This window comes from Pteropus alecto, unplaced genomic scaffold, assembly GCF_000325575.1.
Source record: "Pteropus alecto unplaced genomic scaffold, ASM32557v1 scaffold8, whole genome shotgun sequence".
In the NCBI taxonomy this organism is placed as follows: domain Eukaryota; kingdom Metazoa; phylum Chordata; class Mammalia; order Chiroptera; family Pteropodidae; genus Pteropus; species Pteropus alecto.
Genome location: NW_006494609.1, coordinates 7,421,338 through 7,447,360, shown reverse-complemented (window position 1 = coordinate 7,447,360; position 26,023 = coordinate 7,421,338). Strand labels below are relative to the sequence as shown.

The following is a 26,023-nucleotide window of genomic DNA, read 5'->3' as shown; positions in this document are numbered from 1 at the left end:
TCAGACCACTGTGGCAAATGGAGTAAAAAGAAAATGTCAGAACTTTAAAGCCCAAGTTGGAATTTGCTGCCTTTTAGAAGTGTCTGAGAGCGTTCATAATCTCCTAAAGCAGGAAGCCAACTCAGCCTTCATGCTGCTCTTGAAAGGAACATTTATTCCTTGGTATAGCTTATGAGGAGCTGTAACATTAAGAAATGAAAGCAACATCTTTGCAAAGTCATTTACCCCCAAACAGGGCTGATGAATGAGGATGAATTCATGGAATCTACATGTTCAAGTGAAAGTCAAAAGTATTCTGACTCCACGAATGTCATCTACCAATGACCAACCAAGAATATTAACACATACATCGAACTTAAGATTTACCTTGTATGCCTCTCAGTTCACTATGGATTTATACACATTTCTTGGATTGGAAAATTGTGCTTGAAAATTTGTTCTAGAATTTTAATTGACATTTCCATGGTACAAGCAGTTGATGTTAACTTGGCATCTGACAGAAGTTCTCTTTCTTTTACGTTGGGCTGACTTGTACACACGATAACTCAGTGCCTATCTTTATTAGGGGAAACATAATCAGTTATACTCACATGACAGAACCAATTCAGTTAATGTCACAATATGGATTAAGAACAGTAAATACATTTAGTGTTCTTCTTGGGCCTGGAGATGCAAGGTGAGGCTAGAGAGTGATAGAATGAGCTGGCTTGAGTGCTTTAGGGCTACAGATAGTTGCTTTTGGCAAATGAAGGATGGGTTATGCAAAGCCCAAAGAGCAAGGGAAATGCTCTGTAACTGGGGATTCTTCTATCTGATACTATATCTGATAAGAGAAAATTGTGTAATTTATCTGAAAATGGTCAAGAGAAGTTGAGTTCTGTATATCTATCAAAAATGGCACGTGTTAGCCACGGTTTTGTACAGATTAAATTCTTTAGTATATTGAGCTATATACAGGTATAATAAGAAAGAGCCCTGGTTGGTCCCATCTGGGACTAGGAAAAATCTCATTGTGCATGCTCACCCTGCATATCTCTGAGAAATTATTGTCAGTATTGCTTGTTGTTATATATATTTAAAAAAGCAAAGATTCTGTGGGTATATTGAGAAGGTAATAAGCATTTTCGAGGCATTTTGGTCATGCCTTGTGTTTGCCATCGACCCTAGAATATCATGTATAAACATCTTTATTGAGTACGTAGTATATAGTTGGTCTTTTGAAATGACAGCACAAACCTTTTTAAGTTTATTTCTCTCACCATATGAATATTGGAACCAGTAATCCTGTTAAATTTAATAGCCTATGTTGCTTCTCAAATATTTATTAAATACTGGCAGCATTTTCTACTGAAATGTCCATTGAATGCAATAGAATGCGCCAGCTAGTTAACTATGTGCATTTATAAATATAAGGTATCTAATATGATATCCCTCTTAGTAGTGGCACTTAGTAGTGGCAACTAGTGCCTAATACTAATACTCTGTTAAGAACAAAGAAGGAATTGACACCTCTCAGAGTGCACAAGAGTGCAGAGACACATCATAGAAAGCCTTTCATTTTAAAGACTACAAGAAAATATATCAAAAAGTGCCTACATTCCTGAGTTTCCATATTGAAATATAAATATCACAGATGATAGTTTGGAGAAGACTATTAAAGTATGTAGGTTGAAGTCCTACAATCACACAAGAACTTTGGGGAGAAAAAGTCAAAGTAGTTTTTAAAAAAATGATAGCACTGAGGAATGGAGATTGACAACTTTGACTTTTAAGTTCTCTCTCTCTGCTTCCGATTCACTGGGTAACCTTGAGTAACTCAATTAACTTTGCCGTGCCTATTTTCTCATCTGTAATATAAAATCATAAAACTGTCTTCCAGAATTTTTTAGTGTAGATTCAGTTATCCCAGAAGGGAGAGCTAAATATTTAATTCCAATTTACAGTGTTAGCAAAACCCCATGTCTCCAACTTAGAGTCAATTTTATTTACTCATTATCATCATATAATTTTGTATAACAGACATTCTGCACTTAATGTTATCTTCCTTAAGGGTAATAGGAGTTCATTTATCTCTAAACCTTTCCCAGTCTTCTATAACTAAAAGGTGCTCCATTTACTCATTGAACAAATATTTATCGAGCACCAATTCGGTGCCTGACACTGTACTAGGTGCTGGGGATACAAAGACAAGCTGCTTTTATCGGATAGCTTCTTGACCTCTACACCAGAATTAGTGGAAAAGAATGTTAGATAGATGTTTATAATAAAATATTTTTAAAATGCTACTAGAGGGATTGTGTAAGTCACTGTGGGATCATATACACTTGCTTTCGTTTGGTGGAGATAATAGTAGGTTGAGTATAAGTGTAGGGGGTTTGAAGGTAGGAAGGGCAAGCCTGGGGTAGAGTGATAATCCAAGTAGACTTCCCAAAGGAAGCCAATATTTAAATGATAACCAAGAGGCAGAATTGGTAAGTTTGGAGTGAATTTAAGAACATATTTAGGCAATGTGAAGGATATGAGAAGGCCTAGGGTAAAAGAGAGCGTCCGTATCGTGTTTAAGGAATCAAAAGAAATTTTGTACGGTGGAAAGTAGTGACTGAGAGAGGAGAGGCAAGACAAAAGTTTGAAGGTAAACAGAGGTCTAAAGGACCTCCTGAAGGAGTTAGGATTTTACCTTTTGCATCTGGGAAAATAGCAAAAGGTATGAAACAGGAGAAGCTATGATCAAATTTGCAACACATATATTGCAAATATATATATTGGGGCAGGCAAGATTGAAATCAGGGAGACCGGTTAAGCAGATATTTGTGAGAATGTTGGCCAGAGATGAATGTTAGACTGGAAAGTAGCAGAGAGCATGAAGAGGGGTGGGTGGTTTCTTAATATATCTTAGGATATAAAAATCCATGGAATTTTGAGATTGGTTGTTAGTAAAAAAGAAAGCATTAAGAATGATTCTTGACCATCTTGATTGGGCAACTTCATGGATGGTGGTGTTAGTTAATGAAGTAAAGGGAATTTGATTAGTTCAATTTAAGATATTTTGAATTTGGGTGTCTTGAAACATCCAGGTGGCAGTGTCAAGAGTGGAGTGAGTCCTGTATGATCTCAGAATGAGTTTGAATTGGACATTGAGAATTCGCTGTCATCAGATCTTGTCTCCATATCATATAGATGATACTAAAAGTTGTAGGAGCAATGAGAACTCTCAGGGGAATATGCAGAGTAAAGAGATGAAACTTAAGCCAGGGAACTTTAGAGAACACCATTACTTAAATAGCAGGCCAGGGATGAAAATCCTGCAAAGGAGTCTGAAATGTAAAGAAAACTTCCGGAGAGCATGGTGCCATGAAGCTTAGCCAAGAATATTTCAAGAGGAAAGTAATCAATAAAACTGCATAAATATTTGTTAAATTCTTGAATTCACTTAGCTAAGGAGTTTAGGTTTTAAAATAAAAATTTACCATACTAAGAATTGCAATTTCCTGTCATATCTATGAAGCAACTCCAAGGGCTTTCACTTTCCCAAATAACCATTACTTAGCAGAGCACTTCACCGTAGTAGGTAGTCATCAGTCAGTTTCTATTGACTAAATAAATAAATGCCTTCATACATGTCTCCATTTTTATAGCACCTGGTACTGGTTCTCCCTAAGGTCTGACCATTAGAAATAACAACCATCTCTGACCTAGAGTCTGTTTTTTGTTTAAAAAATTGGGGGGCATGATAGAACTTCCAAGTTCTGTCATTCCTGTGCGCACACACACTTACACTTTCCCTCTTTTTCTCTATCCTGCTCTATTCTCCCTTTCTCTTTTAAGAGGCCAAGAAGTTAGTAATTTGGCAGGAGTGGTAGGAACCAATGGGAATGGAAAAGGACAAAATGGTGAGGGGGCAGGCAGCAGAGAGCAGAGTGTTTTCAGTCTTAGGAGGAGTCGATAAACAGTGGAAACAAACACATCTGACAGTGAGTTTTACAATGCAGCTGGTAATTACCAAAATTCTTTGCTGGCACTTAACATTGTTGGGCGTGCGTGCATGCGTGTGTGTGCGTGCGTGCGCGTGCGTGCGTGCGTGCGTGCACACATCATTCCTTTGCAGTTACATTGTGCTCTTCTTAAAAACAAAGTATTGTCTCTGATATAACTGTGTGGTACAGTTTGAGTCCATTTGCATATGGGTTTGAGGTAAATTGAACAAGCAAATCCCTGCTTTAATCCGCTTCAGATCAGCTGAAACATTTTAAATAGACTTAAAAGGTAATCCATTTTTCCTCAATTTAGTTGAAAAATATTCAGTGACTGACACCTTATAATGGCTGGTAGTGGTAGGTGCTGCTGTTACTTTTTGTTCTCATGTTTAAATTATCAACCTACCTCTCATCAATTTTTTGCTTTTCCAATCCTGTTGTTTTGTGAATCTCAGAATGCAAATCACACCCAAAGGGTATCATGTTTAGTGATGAAAAGCTTTAAAGTGCTACATAGGTCAGTCACTAATAGTATATATCTGAGAAACACATATGCCCCTTCTCTCATGCAAACTTACAGTCATCTCACTTTTCAGTGTATTTTCAATGAGGTAAGGCTTGATGACTATGAATGGTTTTTCCTACTCATTTTCTTCTTTTACTAAGCCATCTTGAGGTTATTTTGCGGCAATATCCATATCTATAAATTGGGGACAATAATACTGACTTCATAGGATTATCGAGAGGATTAACTAGGATCAAAAGTGTACAAACCTTGGTGCCTGGCCGGTCTTCCATAAACATTGATCCCACACACTGACTATTTATGTGACCCTGTTATGTGCCAGACACAGTGCTGCATACTAAGGACAAAGTAATAAATGTCCCTGCCCTCCTGGAGACCCTGCCTCCTTCCCTAACCCCCCTCTCTCTTTTTTCACCCTCTCCTTTACCCTCCGCCTCTCCTTCCACGAGTAACCATGATTTTAAATTCAGATTTTAGTCAGATTATGGTAAAAGAAGTGGTATATCTTGGGATAGCTACTAAATATAATGAAAAAGTGAAAAAAAAAGTCGAAATGTGGCAATAATAAAATTGATTATCTGGGCTACATATGAATTCCCATTATTTTAAGAGGAAAAAATTGTTTTAGTTGTAGGATCTATAATCTAAATGTCACAAGTATTTCTGGACACTTCCAGTATCAGTATTTTTGTTAGAAATGAGCTGAATCTTTTGTTTAATTAAAAAACTGGTTTTATGTTTTTTAAAAAAAGTTCTATATTTTTCTCTGAGACATTCTGGAAGCTTTGCCCTTGAAGGATATTAAATGGCGTTATAGACATGTTGTTTTTCAGATGACCCATAATTATATTTAATTTCCCTCCCAGATAGCTTTTAAAAATAGTCTGGAACCTTTCATTTGAGGGATTTCATTTATTTTGGAGAAATGTTTTGGGAGTGGAGGGGCAAGGGTTCGATTTTGTTTTTGTCTCCTAAATAGTGCTCAGGCAAAAGCCTTTGAAATGAGCAGGAAGGAGAAGATAATCTTTTCCTTAGCTGTCACTACATTTCAGCTGCTTATAGAGTAGCCAGCTTATGGCAGCACAGTGTTTTTAAGGAAAAAAAATAGAACTCGAATTTCTTAGTTCTCTTGGAACAAGTCTAATATATATTAACATAGGGCTATTATAATATGGAAAATAATTCCAGTGTAGGGTTGGCAGACGTGTCATTGGAGATTAATTGGGCAAGAAAAACCACCAAAGACAAAAAACTGACATGGGCAAATAAATGGCCCTGGTAGAGGCTGACAGTATAATACATTAACATCTCAGTAGTCTCAGTAGATGACCAGTTCTCTTGGTAAACAACCATGTGATAAACTGGGCTAGCAACAGACCAGCTGGGGAATTTCTCTGATTTTGTTGTCAATCACATCTGCCTGACTGTAGACTGCTCCTAACCTGTACTTTCAAACCACATAGTAGTCTGGAGATTTTCGAGATTGTGGAAAGAAATGCAAGCATGGGGCAGCTAAGGGTCCCTGAGGTACTTTAGAAGAGAAAGTGAGAGTGAACTGGGAATCTGTGTTCTAACAATGGATCTCCAGAAGAATTGAAGGGTTGGTTAAAGCAGTTCTCAAAATTTCCACAGAAATTCTGATTTGTTCGGGAGAGACTAAAGCACATTTTTAGAAGTCCTAATTTAAATAAATTGATAAATTGAGATTGACTTTTTGAGGCTTTATTAAACTAAAAGTTGTATTCAGTATCCTGCTCATCCTTAGGATGACTCATAAGAGTCATGATGGAACTTATATAATTCTAGAAACGCAAATGTATTGCATACCTACTTATTCTTCTCAAGATGCATTCCTCAGAACATATGCAAATCACTATGTATCTGTTTCTTTTTGTAATATGTGATTTTTAAAAAACTGACCTAAACAATGACATAAACAAAACAAGACCTGGGTGATTGTATGGGTATGGGAGGGTTGGGCAACATTTTGCCACGAGATGATTTAATGGCTCATTAAAACCTCTATTTTATGAAAAGGTGAGGAGACTTACCAAATCTTAAATTCAATGTGAGATCTCAACAGAAATGAAACATTAGCAGTCTGTATTAGAGTCAGGTGGAGTCTCAACCAATTAGATTTGTACACTTCAATTTACTATGTCTAGAGATCCCAGGAGAGCAGGGAACCAAGCTCAGTAAAATAGATTTCACTTGAAATTTTAGTGCTTATTAAATTTTATCACTATTTTACCTGAAATTTGCAACTTAATTTTAATTCCAAATTTACCACAGAATTAAATTAGAAAATAGAAAGCCTTGTGAATGAAGTATTCTTGTGTCTGAATATATGGAATTTGATTTACTAGATCATTTTCTTTTGAGTCGAGCGTCTAAAAAAGCCTCAAAAAATAGATGTCACTTGTAAACATTTAAAAAATGCAAAGATCAAAAGCCTAAATTTTACTCTGTGACAGAAGATTTTAAAAACTTTGTAGTGAAAATGAACCAAGTATATGTTACAAATTTTGTAGATTTCACCCACAAGGGTGGAAAACATTTTATCTACCTCTATACACCATCCCTTTTGCAGCTGACTCCATGAAAAGCAACATTTCTATAAAACACCCCTCGGTGCCTTTGTCAGAGTCCAAGCTCCAGGCTCCACGGACACTGGGGCTGATGTAAACAGCAGCTTATGTTTTCGTGTAAAAATTGAGTATCTAAGCACATTATGATGTTTTGCAGTGTCGAGCCTATCTGAGAGTATTGCTATGTCTCCAGAGTCAGCTGTGACCTTACATTTTGGGGCAATTTCATTTGGGTTACAGATTAAGTGATCACTTCAAAACCGTTCTTCATAATGTGTATCTGCTTGTTCTTCTCATATCACATTCCTTGATAAGACTTAAACTTTGGACAGATAATGTTATGTCTTAATCCATTCAGGCTGCTGTAACAAAAATACCTTAGACTGGGTAGCTTAAACTAGTACCATTTATTTCTTACAATTCTAGAGGTTGGGAAGTCCAAGATCAAGGCACATCCAGTATTTGTACTCAGTATTTATGTTGGTAGATTTAGTTGGTGGTAACGGCCTACTTCCTGATTTATAGATAGTCATCTTCTTGCTGTGTCCTGACATGACATAGAACAGAGAGCACTCTGAGTCTCTTCTATAAGGGCTCTGTTATGAGGGCCCCACCCTCGTTACCTAATCACTTCCCAAAGATCCTGCCTCCCAATGTCATCACATCACTTGTTAGAATGTCAGCGTACGCTTTTGGGGCCTGCAGACATTCAGCCATAACACTCTGTTCTCCATTTTGTCTTCCATTTCCTGATAATACTGACAGTTGAGAAAAGCAATATTTTGATTATTGTAGTGTGCAACAAATTTGGAAACAAATGCTTATTAACAATACATTTCTGTTTCAAACAGTTTCCACTGACTCAAAACAAATCTTTGAGGTGTGAAGCATTGGTAGGACATCACTGAAAGAAATTACAGTTCTCACTTCTGGAGCTGTCTCCCATCCCCACCTCGGTAGATTTTTCAGAATATAACAAAGCAAGCACCGCAGAAAATTTCCCCAAGCTGGAGTCTTGAAACTCACCTTGTGTTTCCCTCTATTAACAAATACTTACTTAGCACTTCTTAATTCCTGTCAAGATTGTGCTAAATCAGCCCCAAAGGGTGATGGTCTATGCATCACAGGAGCAGGAAAACAAAGCCTTTTGACTTGTTAATGGATGATATTAATAGCTAATGAGCAGTTGTTTTGTGTCATGCACTGTGCTCACATTTCTAAATATGTCATTTAGTCCTTATAACAATTCTCCTCGATAGATACTGTTATTCTCATTTTACAGATAAAGAAACTAACTAAGGCTCATAGCTTGTGATGCTAGTAAGTGGCAGGGCTTAGACTTGGGTTAGAATCTGCCGGGCTTCCACACCACTGTGTTTAATGCCTCACGAGTTTATGGAGAACTGAATTTCTATACTTTTTCTGTTTATTTGTTTGTTTAGGTTTCTGGCATTTCTTTTAATTTCTTCCTTCCCCCCACCCCCCATGAGAATGATTTGATAGCAAATCTATTAAGCATTTAGTGTGGTACAGTACTCACTGACCCAACTACTTCAAAAAAAAAAAAAAAAGAAGAAAAGAAAAGATGCTATAAGAAACTAGATAATTTTTAGAAAGCATATTAAATAAGTCAGGAAATACTGACAACTTAATATTAGTGAAACGTCTTACTACCTTTCTATAACTTTAAAACTACTTATAAACCCTTAAGCATGTAAGCTTACATGCACATATATGTATTTGGCCATTGGCGTCTGAGGAAGATTTTAATTCCTGGTGCGAGATTAGGGACAATCCAGTAATCTCAGCACTTCTAGGAAGGAGAAGGGATCATTTTTCTTTTTCCATTCTGCACCTTTTCTTTTTGCTTATTCATCACGTTTTAAATAAACAGACTGAAGAAAGTTATTATTAAAGGCCTCCTTGGGCTTCTTCAATTTCAGTTTTAAACCAGGTTCAAAAGTATTCTGGCAAAAATTAAAGGCAACATTGAAAATGTTTGCATACATTTTAAATTGTGCAAAAAGTGATAAAACTAAAACAAATCAACCAGCGTTGGAGATGGGAGACAGCTCCAGAAGTGAGAACTATAATTTCTTTCAGTGGTGTCCTATTAATGCTTCAGGTCTCAAAGATTTATTTTATGAGCTGAAAGAATGACTAATAAACATTTCCTCTTATATCTTTGTCTTCTTATCATAATCAGTGATTATTTTGGTTTCAAAAAATTGGTTCCGACGTGCATTTCTTTTCAAGTATCTGCGTTACACTTACTAAATTTAATTTATTAGAAGTTTAATGTTTACTTTTAAAAGTATGAAGACTTATTAGCATGCTAATAAATAACACTTAATGTCTGTTAACAATATTTCTATGCCCATAAAATGAAATGGAAAACTATTACCTGCAAGAGACTCAATGTCTTTACTACCTTCTGGTTGTTATTGAAAGCCCAAGTTCACATTTCACTGTTAGAAAAGAACTAATAAATTTGTCACAAATGAAACAGGGGTGGAGGGAAGAGGCCATTTATGAGCTCAGCAATGAATCTGAACTCCTGCAGCCCAGATCTAAAAGAGTTGGGAGAGCAGCACAATAGAGGTGCCATTTAACTGCAGGACAGCGTGGCTAATTAAGTTCAGATCTTTGCTTTCTTTTGTCCTTTCTTCTGATAGTTCCCCGGTGGTATTGACGTGTGTGCTTCGGCTGGCCCAGTGTCAGACCGGGAAGTCAGAAGGAGTTGCAGCTTACTTAAGAAAGGCATTTGGCAAAAATATCATCCCTTTTATTATACAGTAGATAAGTAAAAGATGTGTGCCAATAATGGTTTTTATTTGAACGTTAAATTTTATTGTGATATAGCATGTGTTTTGTTATACTGTCAAGTGATATATGTTAAAGAGAAGGTTCTGGAATGCTGTTCTGGCATGAATCATTTTGAGAAAGAGGCCCCAGAACAGTTTTCCAGTATATTCCCTAACCTTTACCACCACCCCTACCCTCCTCGCCCCGGCCAACACACAATTAGTCCCGATGGTAATAGAAAAGCATTTATTGTCTATTTGATTATAAAACTGTACTGTCAGCATATGGTGGTTCCATTAGCTCCATTCTGCAGAGCCGTTACATATGTAGTTTTTAATGTGGCCTTTAATTTGTTTTCGAGAGTTAGTATAGACTCCTTCAAGTCAGGTGAACCTGCATTACAGTCTAAGATCCAACATTTTATCACAGTATAGAATTCGATACATTTAATATCTCTGAGTCTGTTTCTCTGACTTTAAATGAATGAAATTAATAAAGTTCACCTACTGAGAGTTTTTGTGAACATTAAATGAGAACATCTGTGAAAAGCACCCAATACAATTTTTAACAGATAAGCTTTTAATAAATAGTGTTGTTGTTGTTGTTGTTTTGATACTGGTAATTTAAAGGGGTGTTTTCCTTAACAGACACAACACACTTACCAGTGTCTCTTTTGTTCCTGAAATTAAACAGACTCTTTTTGTCCCAAAAGCTTTGCATGTGCTACTCTCTCTCTTTCATGCTTTCCTATAGCTCTTGGAATGCTGGCTCATTTCATCTTTTTGAGTTTCAGCTCAAATGTCACTTCTCTGTGGGAACTTGACCTAATCAACCTGTCTAGACCAAACCTCTGCCCTCACCCCCATCACAGTTCTCGGGTGTCTTTTTTTATTTATGTCTTTGTTTTCTCCTTTGGAATGTAAGCTCTGTGAAGACAGAGACCTCATCTTCCTTGTTAATAACTGTGTACTCAGTTGCCATCATGGTGTCTGCATGGATGAATGGATTAATTAATTACATGAATAAATGAGTAGAAGGAAGGGAAGGAGAAAGAAAGGAAGCAAGAAAGGAAGGAAAGACATTAGAAGGAAAGAAAAAATGGATAAAAGGAATAAAGGACAAAAGTTAGAAACATGGCTTGAGTAATGGTTTATTTTCTGGGTATATGTATTTATGCATATACAACTTTTAAATTTTGTTTCAAAGCTTAAAAGTTGGATAAAATTTTTCTGGTTCCTATTCTCTTTTCTTGTCTCTGGTCAGTTTCTTTTCACTGTATCCTCTCCTTCCAGAATTTCACAGGGTTTGCTACATGGTTACCTGTGGGAGTCAGGGAGTAATTCTTACAGGATAACAACACCTAAGAACCAAAGGTTATCTAACTTCTTGTAGATGGCAAAATTCTAAATATTTTCAATTTTATAGGCAATATGCTATCTCACAACAACTTAACCTTGCCATTACAGAAGGAAAGCAGCCATAGACCATATGTAAAGAAATAAATGGGTTATGTTCCAATGAAACTATTTATGGAAACTGAAATTTGAATTTCATATAATCTTCTTATGTCATGAAATATTATTCTTACTTTGATTTTTTTTCCCCAGCCAAATAATAAGGAAAAAAACCCTTCTTAGTTCATGGACCTGTGAAAACAAACAGTGGGATGGATTTGACCTACTGTCCTATTTTGCCAACCCCTGCCTTGTAATGAATTAGTTTAATGGTTATCTCTTTTGAGAATGTTTGCCTTTGAAAAGATTAACTAAAGTGGGGAGAACCAAAGAATAAATTTTTGAGTTCCTCAAAGAATAAATTTCCGTTGGTAGAATTTTAAATAATTTTGAAAATGGAAGGAAGGTATAATTTTGAGTAATCAGACATTCCTGAACTTCTAAAATCACCCTACATTAGCGCTTCATTATCCACAGGTAAGGTTGTAAGTGTTAAAAGTAGTTTTCATTACTCAATAAAACTGCCCAGGTGTGTCTGTTAACAAGCTCCCATCTCATTTATTCCTTCATTTCATAGACTTTGGAATTTAAGAGCAGTTCCTTCCAGGAATCATTTTGAAAGCAAGACAATTGGGGATACTTTGAACTACATCACTATTTATATTCTTAAGGTGTAAAATGTTTAAAATTTTAAGTAATGATTTCCCTAAAATTTGTGACTTTAAATTGGGCAAGGAATTATTTTGGGGAACATTTTAAAAGTACAGTGTGATATTATTTTTTCCAGGTGCGCAAATTAAAAATTTATTTGAATTATTATAGTACTATTAGTGTTTTATTTATAGCTATTACTATTTATAGTGCTTTCGATTATTTTAACACAATAGAACTTTCCAACTATTTGTCTTTACTCACATCTCTCTTAAACAGCCAAAGCTACCCTTTAAAATTCTGCGTTGGGAAGATGCTAGTCAGACTGCAATGAAAAATCAGAATGAAGCTCAATTTGAAGAAAAAGCAGTTAAGTATTTCATAGATAGGAATATTTAGAATATTTAAAACTGAATGGGTATGCTTCCCATACATAAGTGCAACTGAAAACTAAGTTGTTTGGGTTTTTTCCTCAGTTTTTTTAGATACTAAGAATAATGCAGCATTGATTATTAGAGTACAGGTAACCTAAGGTTAGTTTTAAATACTTTAACCACTTTTCCCTTCCTATCTGTGCTTGTATATTAAGAAATGGAGATGAATATAGGTTTAATCTTAGTCAAACTGAATTAGGAAGAAAAACCTAACTCATGTTGGCCAAATATATTATTTAAAACCATCTGCTTATATCTTGATTATCCTTATCAGTAGACTCTCTTTAGTATAGAATAGTGAGAGGTAACTGTACACAGAAGCCCACAGAAAATATGGGAATGAGAGTGAGAGTTTCTAATAAAATGTTCCTTGTGCTTTAGTTCCTGAAAAGAATTGAGTAAAAGACTCTGCATGTAAATTAGGATGTGGATTATTGAAATTGCTCAAAGGTAAGCAGTTTTAATTCCCAAGGTGGACTGAGTGCCTGTGCCATTTAATGACTCAGCTGTGTGACATGCATGATAGTCAACAATCAAGTGCTGTGCTTCAAATATTCAAAAGGAAAGAACTGGGGACAAAGAGTTCTATGGTTATGTGGGTTTCCTTGTGAACATTCTTCACCTAGAAGCCCAGGAGATGTATGCCCTTGAGGGAAGCAGAGGAGATGACAGCCTTGGGGAATCTCATTAGACCAGCTATGTTTAGTGGCGGTCAAATACACACTCTGAAAAAAAACTCTATTGTTTTCCTCAAGCTCTGCAGATACAAAACTACCCATAAATTATGCCATAACCACCACTGCACTATGATTTGCATGAGTCCAGAGCTTATTTAACTGGTATATGACTAACCTCACAACTGGAGACATGCACTTTATTTCTTAAAATGTAAATCCTTGGAAAAAAAAAATAGTTTGTTGGTTTCTGGGCTGTTGGCTTTCTCCCCTTACTACTCAACTCCAGTTCCTGCATCTCTCTTGTGGGATGGTCAGTTTTTGAAATTAGTTTGGTTGTCATTTGCATTGCTCCTAACCATCATCATAGCCTTTGTATTACCTGCAAATAATTTTTAGTTGTTACCCCGTTCAAATGTCACTCACTGAACCAGCAATTTCACTGTGGAATTGAGCAGTTCCAGGAGAAAGATAATTCTGTGTCTTTTGCCTTTCATTTGGTTTGTAGCTTTCTCCTGTAGGCACACACCTATGTACAAAGCAGTTCTTTATTTTAAAGGGGGGAAAAAAAAGAAACCTCATTGTTTTGCTTTGAGGTCTGAAATATAAAGGGTAAATCTGAAATTTTTTTGGTATTAGTTTTATACAGTTGACAGGAACTGTCTACAGAGATGTTAAACCAAACCCTTACATAACTTCTTGGGCTGTATTTTCCAGCATGAAATCTTGAAACAAACCAACAGAGCCTCATTTCCATATATTTCTCTTCATCTTTCTCTTCTACCCCACTTGTAGTCCTCACCCCATGAACACATGCAAATATCCCATGTCAGTGTAAGTGCAACCTCAGCCTTCCCTAAACAGTGTCAAATCTAAGTATAATGATTAGTAGTGTCCTCATGACAAACAAAACTCCAACCTGGGAACATAGCAGGAGACAGATACAGAAGAGCAGCTGGATGCCTCTGCTCCCCATCAGGGCAATGGTGGTAGATGAGAGAACAGATCAGAAATGTGGAGCACACGCTTTGGCTTTGTTCTTAAATGTGATAGTTTCCACTTCTGATTTTCCACTTCTTGGGTGAAAAGCAAACCAGGAGTGTTACTGGGTACTCCTTCTAGGCAAGAAAATGTTACGTCCTTTTAAACTGGCTTTTCTTAATGAGTAAAAATGTTGAGGGGTGGGGGAAGGACGGTGTTTATTGACAATTTCTTAAAATCTTGATGTCTCATTGTGGTTTTCTTTTCAATATTTTCTTTGTTATTTTGTACCCTAAAGTAGATTATTTGAAAAAGGCTCATAAGGAAGTAGTGAAATAAGTTAACAGAGATTGACTACAGGTATTTAATGATGGCTAAATTGAACACTCGATGATTGAGAAACCATTGCAAGTTGTCTAATGCTACCCATCCTAAAGTTTTTCAAAAGTACAGAGTAGCTTTGTCTGATTTTTAATAAATAAAATGCAGTTTATGTATAGATTGTTGATTCATTTGGTATATTCAAAGCCAACTTATGCTATATTCTAAAGCTTTTTTGGTGTTCCAACGTCGAAGTTGTTTGCAATTTTTGTCTCTATTTTGTTTTCATTTATTTTAAATTACTATGTGTAACTTTGATCTTTTTTGTGATGGTTAATAAAGGCCTTTTGTTTCATTTTAATATCTTGACACTTGGAAAAGAACACATTGGAAATTATTTCTAGCTCTTTTAATTATTAAAAATGATTGACAATTCGTTAAGTATAATGGATTGCCATGGAGAAATGCATAAAGGGAAAAAAGTACATATTTGCATTTCATTTTATATCCTTCATATAGGAAGTAGTAGGTAAAGTGTGAATGTTAATTAAACAGAGTTAACATTGACAGGAAAAATGCCATGCAGTGGCGTCTCTGGGTGAAACTATATGGGTTTTTCTTCCAGAAAAGAGACACTGTGCTTTTAGAACAGCGATAGGAGCGAGTCCCCGTTGTGGGCTTTTCTTTATGAAAATTATACGTCCATCACAGACCTTCAGTCTCAGAGAAGTTTCCAAAATTATTCTATACTCTTAAAGCTTCTTAGACTTGGAAGGATAGAGGTTCTTGTTATATTTTTATACCAGTATTGTGCTTTTTCATATGCTAATGGACATATTTAAAGCACTGGAAAATGCTGCATTATTCTGATAAAATAGTCACTAGACTTGTTCAACTATATTTACCAAAGGTAGAAGAACTCTGATTATTTATACCTATAACACCTCTAATTCTTTACTTAGATAGGATGGATGAATCAGTGGCTAACTGACTGGCTCAACTGAATCAAATAAACTGTTAATGATTAGGAATTCAGATACTAAAGATCCATTACAGTACTAATTTCCTAACTTAGCCTACAAATTTTTGTCCATCTCCAGTGATGCTAATGAATTTGCCGTGGTTCATTCATAAATTCCAGTGTACACCAACTAACACAGGAATATGTATAGCTCAAGGCAGGTTGTTAACCTCATCATACAAAGTTAAAATACATATTTTTTTTAATTAAAAAAATTTTTTTCAATTACAGTTTACATACAATACTATATTAGTTTCAGGTGTATAATATAGTCCTTAGACATTTATAGAACTTATGAGGTGATCCCCCTGATAAATCTAGTACCCATCTGACACCATACATAATTATTACAATATTATTGACTATATTCCCTATACTGTACTTTACATCTCCGTGACTGTTTTTTAATAATAAAATACACATTTTTATAGTACATGTGCTATAGGCCTCCACGAAAATTTAACTCTCTCTTCTTGATCTGTCAAACCCAGAATGAATTAAAACATTATGTCTAGCTGCATTATTTTCACTTAGGAATTAGTATGTAATGTTTACCTTGGTAAGAACTGCTAGCAGTCTCCACTGTAACTCAGTGACTATGCAGTGATGACATGTACAGTCTTTAAGAGTAGACATTAAAATAATTGTTGCCATTTTAGGTGTTTCTTAGACTTTCCCCCTCCTTAGAATCAAAGAATTGTAGAAAAGAGACTATCTAATCACAAGAAAACAATAGCAACAAAATGGGTTACTTTCCCCAGGAACTTTTTTTCTTCAAAATACTTGAAGGAAATTTTTCCTTTGATTTTTGTTTAACCGTCTACTCCCAATTGTTTCTTTCCTTGTTTTTGGTGTTATTTATCTAGAAATAGTTCATATAGGGGAAATACATATATTTGGTTTAACAAAATAAATTATTTGTGTGATATTCTTCCATCTTATTCCTGGTGTTTTTATTTAGAGTAAAAAGACTTGAAGGCCTATGAGTTGCCTCAGAGAGCCTGCAATTCCCTAAGAGTATATGCAGAATTATGTGTGTGTGGTGGATAATGTACATTTTCCTGGGAAGAGGGTCAAGTTTCATCAGACTGTCAAAGTCCATGACTACAAAAATAAGAATCATTGATTTATTAAAACCACCTGAAATAGCATGATTGTAGTGAGAGTGTTTTCATTACATCTGGAGGCTGTCTTTCCTCTCCACTGCTCCCACCTCCTAAGCCTCTTTTTAATGTCCGAACAATTCTTTTTTTCAGGATCTAAGCTTGGGGGGTTGTTGTGATGGGGCAGTGGGGAGAGAGAGTGTCGAACCTGCTGGTTGAGCTGGAAGGTGAACGCTGTTGAAATAGAGATTAAACTACAACAAAACACAATTGCGGTTCTCAGTAAGAGTGAGAAAAGTTAAGAATTTAATTTGTTTTGGTATAATTATATGCTCATTCTAGGACATATACTGGCATTTTTTTTCATAGGCTCTATCAATGCCACAATGTTGTCTTAAATTACCTCTATTTTAATAATAAGAACAGGAGAGGGAGTATGCAGATATTTTGTTTGAGAAAAAGTATTTGCAGTAGCCTAATTCTTTTATATATGGAATTATGATAACTATCATGTCTGCCAAAAAAAGAAGTCAATTACAACCATTTAAATTTCAAAATACATTTCTTAGATTTTAAAAGCAAGTTAATAAGTTCATAAAGACTAGGAGTCAGTTCTTTTTACTTATAGTCTTAAAATTAAGACCAAAAATCTACAATTTAGACAAACTCATTAACTGGCTGTAGTGGCTGGTACCCTATTAGCTCCTGTTGATTGGCAAATTGAATTATTTAAATTTAGATTAATGAACTGAATTTTTCTATTTCTTGAATTTCTTCATTTTCTGACCATGTACATTTTTCATGGAAAACTGTCTCAGTATCATTTTGGAATGAAGTAGGTTATACACAAGTAAATTACATCAAAATAGATTATTTATTGATCTTCATGCTTTAACAAAATGGAGGTTTTTTTGCACCATTCGTGTTCAAAGTCTTCTAGACAGCTTTTCTTAGCTCAGACTGCTATAACAAATTACCATGGACTGGGTGGTTTGAGCAACAAACATTTATTTCTCACGGTTCTAGAGAAACACCTATATCTTCATATAAATGTGATATTGCCTAAAGGCTGTTTCTGTCTCTATATGGCATCTAATGGGGTTCTGTTCAGTCTGTAAAGGATGCTAAAGCATTGCCAAATGGTTTTGTTCCAGATACACTGAGTAAGATGCTGGTAACAACAGATCAAAGCCCACTTGAGGCATTATATGCATTTATTATGAAGCATTCATACGTGACAGTACACAAGTCACCAGCAGTTATTTCATGACACTTACGGGGGTGAGGGCGAGGTTCTCTCAAGTATGTCAACAAAATGTAATTAGATTATACTGCTAAAAGCCATCTGCCTTGGGCTGATTTTGCATAATTTATTCATTTAACTCATGCCCACACAGCTGAATGTTTAAAGGGTAAAAGTATTCAACTCAGTTTCCAGTTTGAGGGTTGGAGGTTGAATTGCAGAAGTCCTCAAAGGCAAGACTGAGAGTTGTGTTAGGTGCGGCTGGGGGAATGGAGGTGAGGGCCAAGTTCTGTCTACTAAGTGTTATGGGTCCGCAGTAGTCCCTATAGGATCACAGGAAACCTGAGCTGAGTGGCTCTCTGTACCATTTCCTCCTTTTTTCTTCTTAGGACTAAACGATTAATTTGATTAAACAAAAAAGAAATCCAGATTTCATACATCTCCTCCAACTGCTTAAAATGAGAGAAAAGAAAGAAAATTGGCCTTGACCATCCTAAAAAGGCTGGCTTTCCATTTTCTTAAATCTTCATACTCTCTTCCCTCTCAAATTCAGCCTTTTTTTTTATTTGGTATAAACTCTGTATATAACTTTCAGCTCTGAGAATGCAACCATTGGATTGAAAATGCAATTATTTTCTTAACCGTTTAACTTTTTAAGTGATATTGTCAATAACCCTTTTTAAAACCGATATTTCTGTAAAACCTTCTAAGGTACTGTAGGTAATGGAAACCCATCTGGGTTCAAGATTTGCTGCATATGACATCTTTCTCATTATTTTTCCTGCCTTGTTTTAATTAACAATTTACTTATCAGTTTTAATTTATGAAGTATTCTTATGTCTGAACTTTACTGTGCACTGTGTGCATAATTGCAAGCTTGTATGTATGCTAAATTCTTTTTTTATATCACTACTGTTGTCTAGTTGTGGTTCATATATTCAAATATATTTAATATTACATGTCCTTAAATAGATAAATAATCTTACCAATGCAAAAGTAGTAAAATTTCTTCCATTTAATAATTATATCTGAACTTATGGTATTTACTGCTAAATTAAACCTTATAGTACTAACAGCGGAGATGAGAAAAGGCATAGTGATCCTTTCATGACTAATTCTGTTGTAGAAATCATCCTGAGTAGTTGCTTTCATTTTTTACATTTTAAAAATAAATTATTACTGATAGAGAATAAATAGAAAATCTGAAAATTAAGTAAACTTGAAGTGATTTTAATAGCTTTGTTTTTATAATTATATATTATGCTTTATTTGCAGGACCGAGTAAATGTGTTAGAAACGGTAAGTTGGGGCATTTCTTTTTCCTGTCATAATTACTGCTGTGTCCCGTTGTGAATTTCAAGCACTCCCCAAAGGAAGCAGTTCAAGAAAGCATTTCTAAAAGCACATCCAAGTATCAAGGTGGGGGAAAATAAGCTTAACTGTACATAAAGGTAAGTGGATACCAACTTTTAAAATGAACTTAGAAAAAAAATGTGCATATTTAAGTGGTACTGCTCTCTTTAGAAGGCTGATACTAGGATGTACTAATTTCTGGACTATGTTATTAGTTTAAATGTAATCAATACCCTGTATATTCATTTCTGTTATTTCTCAATCACTAAAAGAATGGGTTGATAAGAAACAGATCAGGATGCTATTTATATTTTGAAGTCTAGATATTCAACATTAATATGTTTTTACATAATTTTTTCACTATTAACCAAATAATGATAAAGGCTGGTCAGCCATTGTTTTCAATAATCTTATTTGCAGGAATCTTGTATTAAGAAATAACGTTTTTTAAAGTGCATGAATGTAAAGACTATATGCTTACAATATTTATTGCAAAATGCTTTATTTTAAATGTTTTTAGAATAAAAATGGGAGACATATCATTTGACATTAAAGTAATAGTTAGATAAAGTGTGGAATTTCCACCCAACATGCCACAATGGTTATGGAAAAGGCTTATAATATAATCTTAAATGGAAACAAATTCAAAATATAAAATCATGTGTATGTCAATGATAACATATAATAGGCATATGAAAAAAGAACCAAAGAATATGAGCAAAATTCATAAAAGTGATTTATTAGACAAAATCTAGGGCTGTGACTTCATTTCTTTCTGTCTTTCAGTTTTTATAAAGCATGGTTATATTACTTTATACATAAATATTTTTGTAATAAAAAACGTGAATTGGAAGGACAGTAAAATAAATTGTGGTACCACCTTTTGATGAAATATTATTCAGCCATAAAAAGTCATATTTTCAAAAAGTAAATATTGCTATGCTGTTGCGTGGTAGGGAGGAGGATAGTGTATAAAGATATAATAGAGAATATGATGTAAATATTGAATATGCATATTTCATGTTAAAAAAGACTTTAAGAAAGCACACAAAATATTAAGAGTGGCTTGGGACTAGTGGTGATTTTTATTTTATCTTTTTTATGTTTTTAATGAACAGAGAAAAATAAGAAACCTTTAAACAATAAGCCTAATGAAAAATGAAATATTTATTTTGTGCATTTGAGGAATGGAAAGATGCTAACAGAGCACAATTTAGTCCTGTGTAAACAAGTGATTTTGATTGACAGTGTCCAGATCCTAGTGGGTAAATAATCTATTCCTTAGATTTAACTGGGCCATTTGGAAAGTACACTGACCTTCTCAGTTTCAGTATGATGACATTGTAGGTGAATAAAATGTTAGTGTTCTTCCACATATATTTTACTTAACCTTAGGGAGTGTCTTGCCAACAGGATTTGGCTTGTGAATTAAATGCTCTTTTTAAAAGTTTGAACAAAAACAGAAATTTTGAGTGTGAGTACTTTTCATCATACAAAATGCCACTTATACAACATCTAGCAAATCACTTGTTTCTTGATTCCTTCATCTATAAAAATAATTATAATGAAACTTATTTTATCAAGTTGTGGGAATTAAGAGAGGAAATATATGTGAAAATACTTGGGACCAAACAAATATTAGGTTATCATTATCATTATGTGATTGCTTATTATTTCTTAAACATTTTAGTTATACCAATATGCCACGCAAAGCTGAAAATGATATCAATAATTTATTAGTATTTTCTAACCTTTTTTTATTTATTTAATCTCTTTACCAAAAGCACTATGCAATAGAATCATAAATGCCTTATTCTAAGTGTTCCTTTAGGAATAAAGGTAAAAATAAAAGTCATCATGAGAAAAATAAAATTGATTAAATGGACTAAGTTTTTTACTAAGTTTTCTCAAGATGGTTTTAATTTGAAGTAATTAAGTAAAACCGTAAAAATGAAAATGCTCAGTAATAATGTTAATGCTCAGATATTATGAAGTCCTTCGATTTCACATGGTATTACTGTAAGGAGCAGATTAAATGCACTTGGTAGACTCTTCAACTGGTAAAGTATTTTATAGTTCATAAAATCAGAATGCTGAAAGCAATCTCAAGATGATTTATTATTGTCTCACAGCTCAGCACTTAAACCATAGAAAAGTACTGGTAGTCTCCATTTGGTTGGGTCGGTATTAAGGATACATAAGGCATTGAATGTAGGGTGTATATTATGGTAATACCAATCTGTAAAAGTTTGAAATTTCATTGTTCCATTAGGAGTATAGATGGATTTTTAAAGTTCATTAGTTCTAATACCTGAAAATAAGATGATCTTTTCATCATAATGAGCCACTTGATTTGGCGTATCGCAAATTATCTATACGCTTAGGTCATAATCATGTGTCCATTTTTCCTACTCATCTTCAACTTTTCCCTTTCCTCTTTCACTAGCAGGCAAGCTTCTTGTATTAGAAATTACATTTTACTTACAAATGCATCCCCAGGGCTTGTCAAAAATTCCTGAAAAATAGTGGACGGTCAATAAGCATTGTAGAGTGAAATAATGAGTGTTGAACTGAATATATCTGATCCTCACACAGACCTGTTAGGAATATAGGTAGGCATAGTACTTGTCCAATAGTTGAGGAAAAAAATTCCCCAGAAGCAGATTATTCTTTTTTCCCTTTCTGATCAGTACTGCACTTTATTTGATGTTTGACAGAGCTCTGATGATCTACATTAAAGTTGAGTGTGAATTTTCCTAAGAAGAAACCACCTTTTGCCAAAATATAGTAGGTTGACTTCCCCAAATAAAGCTAAGTGATTACCTGAAAAAAATCTTGATTGAGAGCCCCAGTTCATGGGCCATAAGTCTCAGCAGTAGATTATTGGACACTATTTAAGTCAGTGAGTGCACTGACACCGAAGAGGAGAAAAAAAATCGTGATCAACTCTCTTAAGAAACTTATACTTTAACTGAGAAGTTACTTACATATAAATAAATTAATGATATAAGATAAAATATGGTTATCTGAATGAAACAGGTCATGCGTTTTACAGGAGCTATTAAGAAGAATAAATAATTGTAAAATAAATTAAGTCATTGCAGTCTAGGTTCATCATGGAAAGTCATAGATTTTGTAGTTCGAGGACATGATTAGGTTAGTTTTAGGTGATTAGATTCATCTCTGAAATGTAAAAAATTAGAATGTCAGGTAGAAAGAGCCAGAGAAGGCTTTCCGTATTGAGGATGTAATCAAACTTCGAAGGTAGTAATGAACAAACAGTTTGTTAAAAAATATTTTTTTAAAGGGTAAAATCATGAAATCATGACTCATGCAAATATAAAATGAAGTCATGACAAACGAGTTTATTTAACTCATTAATTAATGAGAATGAGCAAGATGTTATGACTGACTTAAAGGAGCATTCGAAGACACATATATAGGCACTGAAAAGTGTTGAAATGGATTTAAAAAATGCAAAATTGGCATCTTCCATAGTAGAGGAAGGAAATCAATTGAACCTCCTCCAGACAAAATTTATTTGCATGTCTATGAACAAAAATCCTTTGCATTGCTATCACTTTATCTACATCTCACAGAGTTATAAATAGCTCGAAGACCATGAGAAGTACAGAGCTCTCAGAGAATTCAGAATGCCCAGAAGGGTGTATCAGGCACACTTGTTTTTTGTTGAAGACTCCCAGTAAGTTTTTGTTCCATTTCAAAGTCTTTCACTTTTTTTTTCTTATAGGTTCTTAGGAGATAGCACTTGGAGATAGTAAAAGGAGACATGTTGGAGTTTTAAAATACAAACCAAAGAGTTTAGACTTGATATTATACATCAGGGATACGAATGGGTTTCTTCCTAAGTGCCAGTTCATACTGGTCAGTACTGGCAATTGAAACATTCTGTTGGGAAGGATTCTAGCTGTTCTTTTGGAAGAGTGCTGTGATCACTTTGCATTCCCTGTCAAGTGCATTGCAGGGTTGGGAGGTGAAAGGTGGAGTAGCACAGCTATTTAGCTAGTAGGGAGCAGTTAATGGTTTTAAATCTATTAGGGGTTGCAGCATGCCAAACGTGGTGTATAGGAACAGAACTGTAGTCATAGTGTGCAGGATAGGGGGCAGTGATGGAAAACTACAAGTAGAAATAAGGAAAGTGCACATTGGAGGTAATTCAGCTTTAGGAATGTGCTTGGAAAATGAGAGATCGGGACAGTTTGGTGCCAGAAAGGCAGGTTAAAGTGGACACCTTTGATTAGAGAAGGGGACTAGTGAACTTCTCAAGAGGAAAAGGAAGAAGAGATACAGGCAGCACAGTAAGACTCATTTTAGGGAGTTTAAAAGTAAAGCAGTTGAGCTTGGAGATATAATATCAGTTTTTCGTATCACCTCTTAAATCTTTATTTTCATTTCCATTAATCCCATGGTAATTTGGATGCTCATACCTTTGTATTAGTTAGAGTTAAGTGTGACTTTAGTTAACAGAGAAACCAAGTAGATGAAGTAAGATAGAAATTAATTTTTATCTTTTTGCTCCACCATCCTCAATATATTGCTTCCCCCTCTTGATCCAAGATACCTGTTCCACCTCCAGCCCTTATGTCTGATTTGTAACTAGATGAAAGAAAGAGCATGTAATTACCCTTTAGTGGAAACTAGAAGTTGCATATATCATTTTTGTTTATTTCCTTGGGCCAGCCAGTATTTAGTGGCATGATTATAATTAGCTCTAGGATTCAAAAGGAGAACCAGATAGGCCATAGACTTTCAGAAATTTTAAAGTAAATTTTGAAACAACCCAAAATCAAAAAATAAATTATAGTGGAAATTATAAAATATATAGAACCAAATGATAAAAACATTATGTGTTAAAATGTGTGTGATACAGCTAGCAAAAGTGGTACTGGGGAAACTTAAGAGATTACATGCTTATATTAGAAAAGAGGGATAAAAATTAATGAGTTTATCACCCATTCTAAGACATTAAAAGGATGGCACAATAAACCTAAAAAAAAAAAAGCAGAAGAAAAGAAAAGAAAGACCATGCTATAAATTAATGAATAGAAAACGAACATGCAATAGATAGATCCAATAAAATAAAGTTGATAGTTTAAAAAGAATTTAAAAAGCTAATGTTCAACATGACTGATGAAGAAAAAAAGAGAAGAGGTACAAATGAACAATATTATGAGTGATAAAGAGTGTATAACTATATCTGTTGGAGAACTTAACAACATATAAGGGTATTGTGAATACTTTTGCAATTATACATTTGAAAATTAAGAGAAATAAATTTCTAGAAAAATATAATTTGCCATAAGTATGAAGAAAAAAGTATCATAACTAAATTTTAGAATATAATAAAAAATTTAATCAACAATTTTTCGTCAATTAAAGTTTTCTTCAGAAAGGGCCACCAAGCCCAAATAATTTTATAGATAAGTTCTACCACATGTTTTAGGGATAGATCATTTTCATTTTACAAAAACCCTTTCAGAAACTAGAAAAAGAGGAAACCTACCCAACTCATTATGAGTTGGCATAACCTTCGAGACAAAACCAGACATAGAAAGTATAAATTAGGGAAATTAAGAGACTTCTCACACATTAACTTGGATGCAAAAATGTTACACACAAAATATTAGCAAAATCCAGGAATGTATAAAAAGGATAATTCATCATGAACAAATTGAGTTTATTCCAGGAATTCAGAGTTGCTTTAATATTAGAAAATCAACCAATATAATTCACCATAGCAACAGATTAAAGAGAAGTAAATTTAATAAGGTCTCAATAGATGAATAAGAAGCATTTATTCCCATGGTCTTCATAAACCTTTTAGCAAACTAAGAATAGAAGAGAACTGTCTTTAAAAAATATATGGCAAACCACCTTCGTGTTTAAAAGCCCTTCTTTTAGACCAGGAACAAGCAAAGGATGCCCCATCCCACAACCTCTATTAGGCACTGTGCAGGTGGTCCTAGCCAGGGCAGTAAAACTATCATTATTTGCGAATAATGTTATTTATAGACATTTGTAATGTCTATATAAAAACTCTAGGAATTTAGAGTTAAATTATGAAAAATAAAGAGCTTAAGTTTATTTGATAAAAACCAGTATGTGAAAGTCTATTTCTGACTTTAGCATTAGCACTGAGAAAATGTAATTAAAAGTATATCAATACAAAAGTAACAAAAAATACAAAGTATTTAGGAAAAAAAAATCTAACAACAACAAAAAATTCAAGTCCTTTAAAAAGAAGACACTGTGGAATAGCCAAGACACTTCTGAATAAGAACAAGGTGGGGGAGTTTTCCTAACATATTCCAACCCTTATTAAAGCTATGGAAATTAAGATAGTATAGTCTTGGCACAGGAATATATAAATAGGCCAGTAGAGAACCCAGAAACAGAAATACATGTACAGGGAAACTTGATGTCTGATACAATTGGCATCACTTATCAGGGAAATAAAGATGGACTTTTCAATAGATGGTATTAAAGAAATGAGATTGAACTCTTTTCTCATGAATGAAATGAATGAAAGCCTAAATGTGAATGGCAGAACCATAAAACTCTAAAACAAAAGTATAGTTTAATATCTTCATGACCTTGGGACTTTGGGGGTTTTAGGAGGAATGGGGGTGGGAAAGTCACTGAAAACAAATTGTAAAGGAAATGATTGATGTGACCACATTAAAATTAAGAACTTCTGTAAATCAAAAGAGAACCATAAAATGAATGAAAAGAAAAGCCCCACTTAGAATATATTTATAGCAGATGTAACTAGCAATTGTTATCCAAATCAATTTGTATTTAAATCTTACTTCTACAAAGCCATTAGAAACAGTTGAATAACCCAAATTTCCTAAAGAAAAAAAGAAAGGGAAGA

The 26,023-nt window shown here is 34.4% G+C and overlaps 1 protein-coding gene across 10 annotated transcripts in view; it reads left to right on the top strand.

Annotated features, from left to right (window-relative positions):
- Window positions 1-26,023, top strand: part of CEP128 (centrosomal protein 128) — a 331,255-nt gene that overhangs the window by 262,636 nt on the left and 42,596 nt on the right. For 7 of the 10 annotated variants that reach the window (XM_025042159.1, XM_025042162.1, XM_025042160.1 and 4 more), the window contains 2 exons: window positions 12,278-12,367; window positions 19,051-19,074. In XM_025042159.1, the coding sequence (XP_024897927.1) occupies window positions 12,278-12,367; window positions 19,051-19,074 (114 nt within the window). Of the gene's footprint in view, window positions 1-4; window positions 3,998-12,277; window positions 12,368-19,050; window positions 19,075-26,023 lie in introns of those variants that run through there. The other 3 variants (XM_025042165.1, XM_025042163.1, XM_025042166.1) reach the window with 2 other exon arrangements.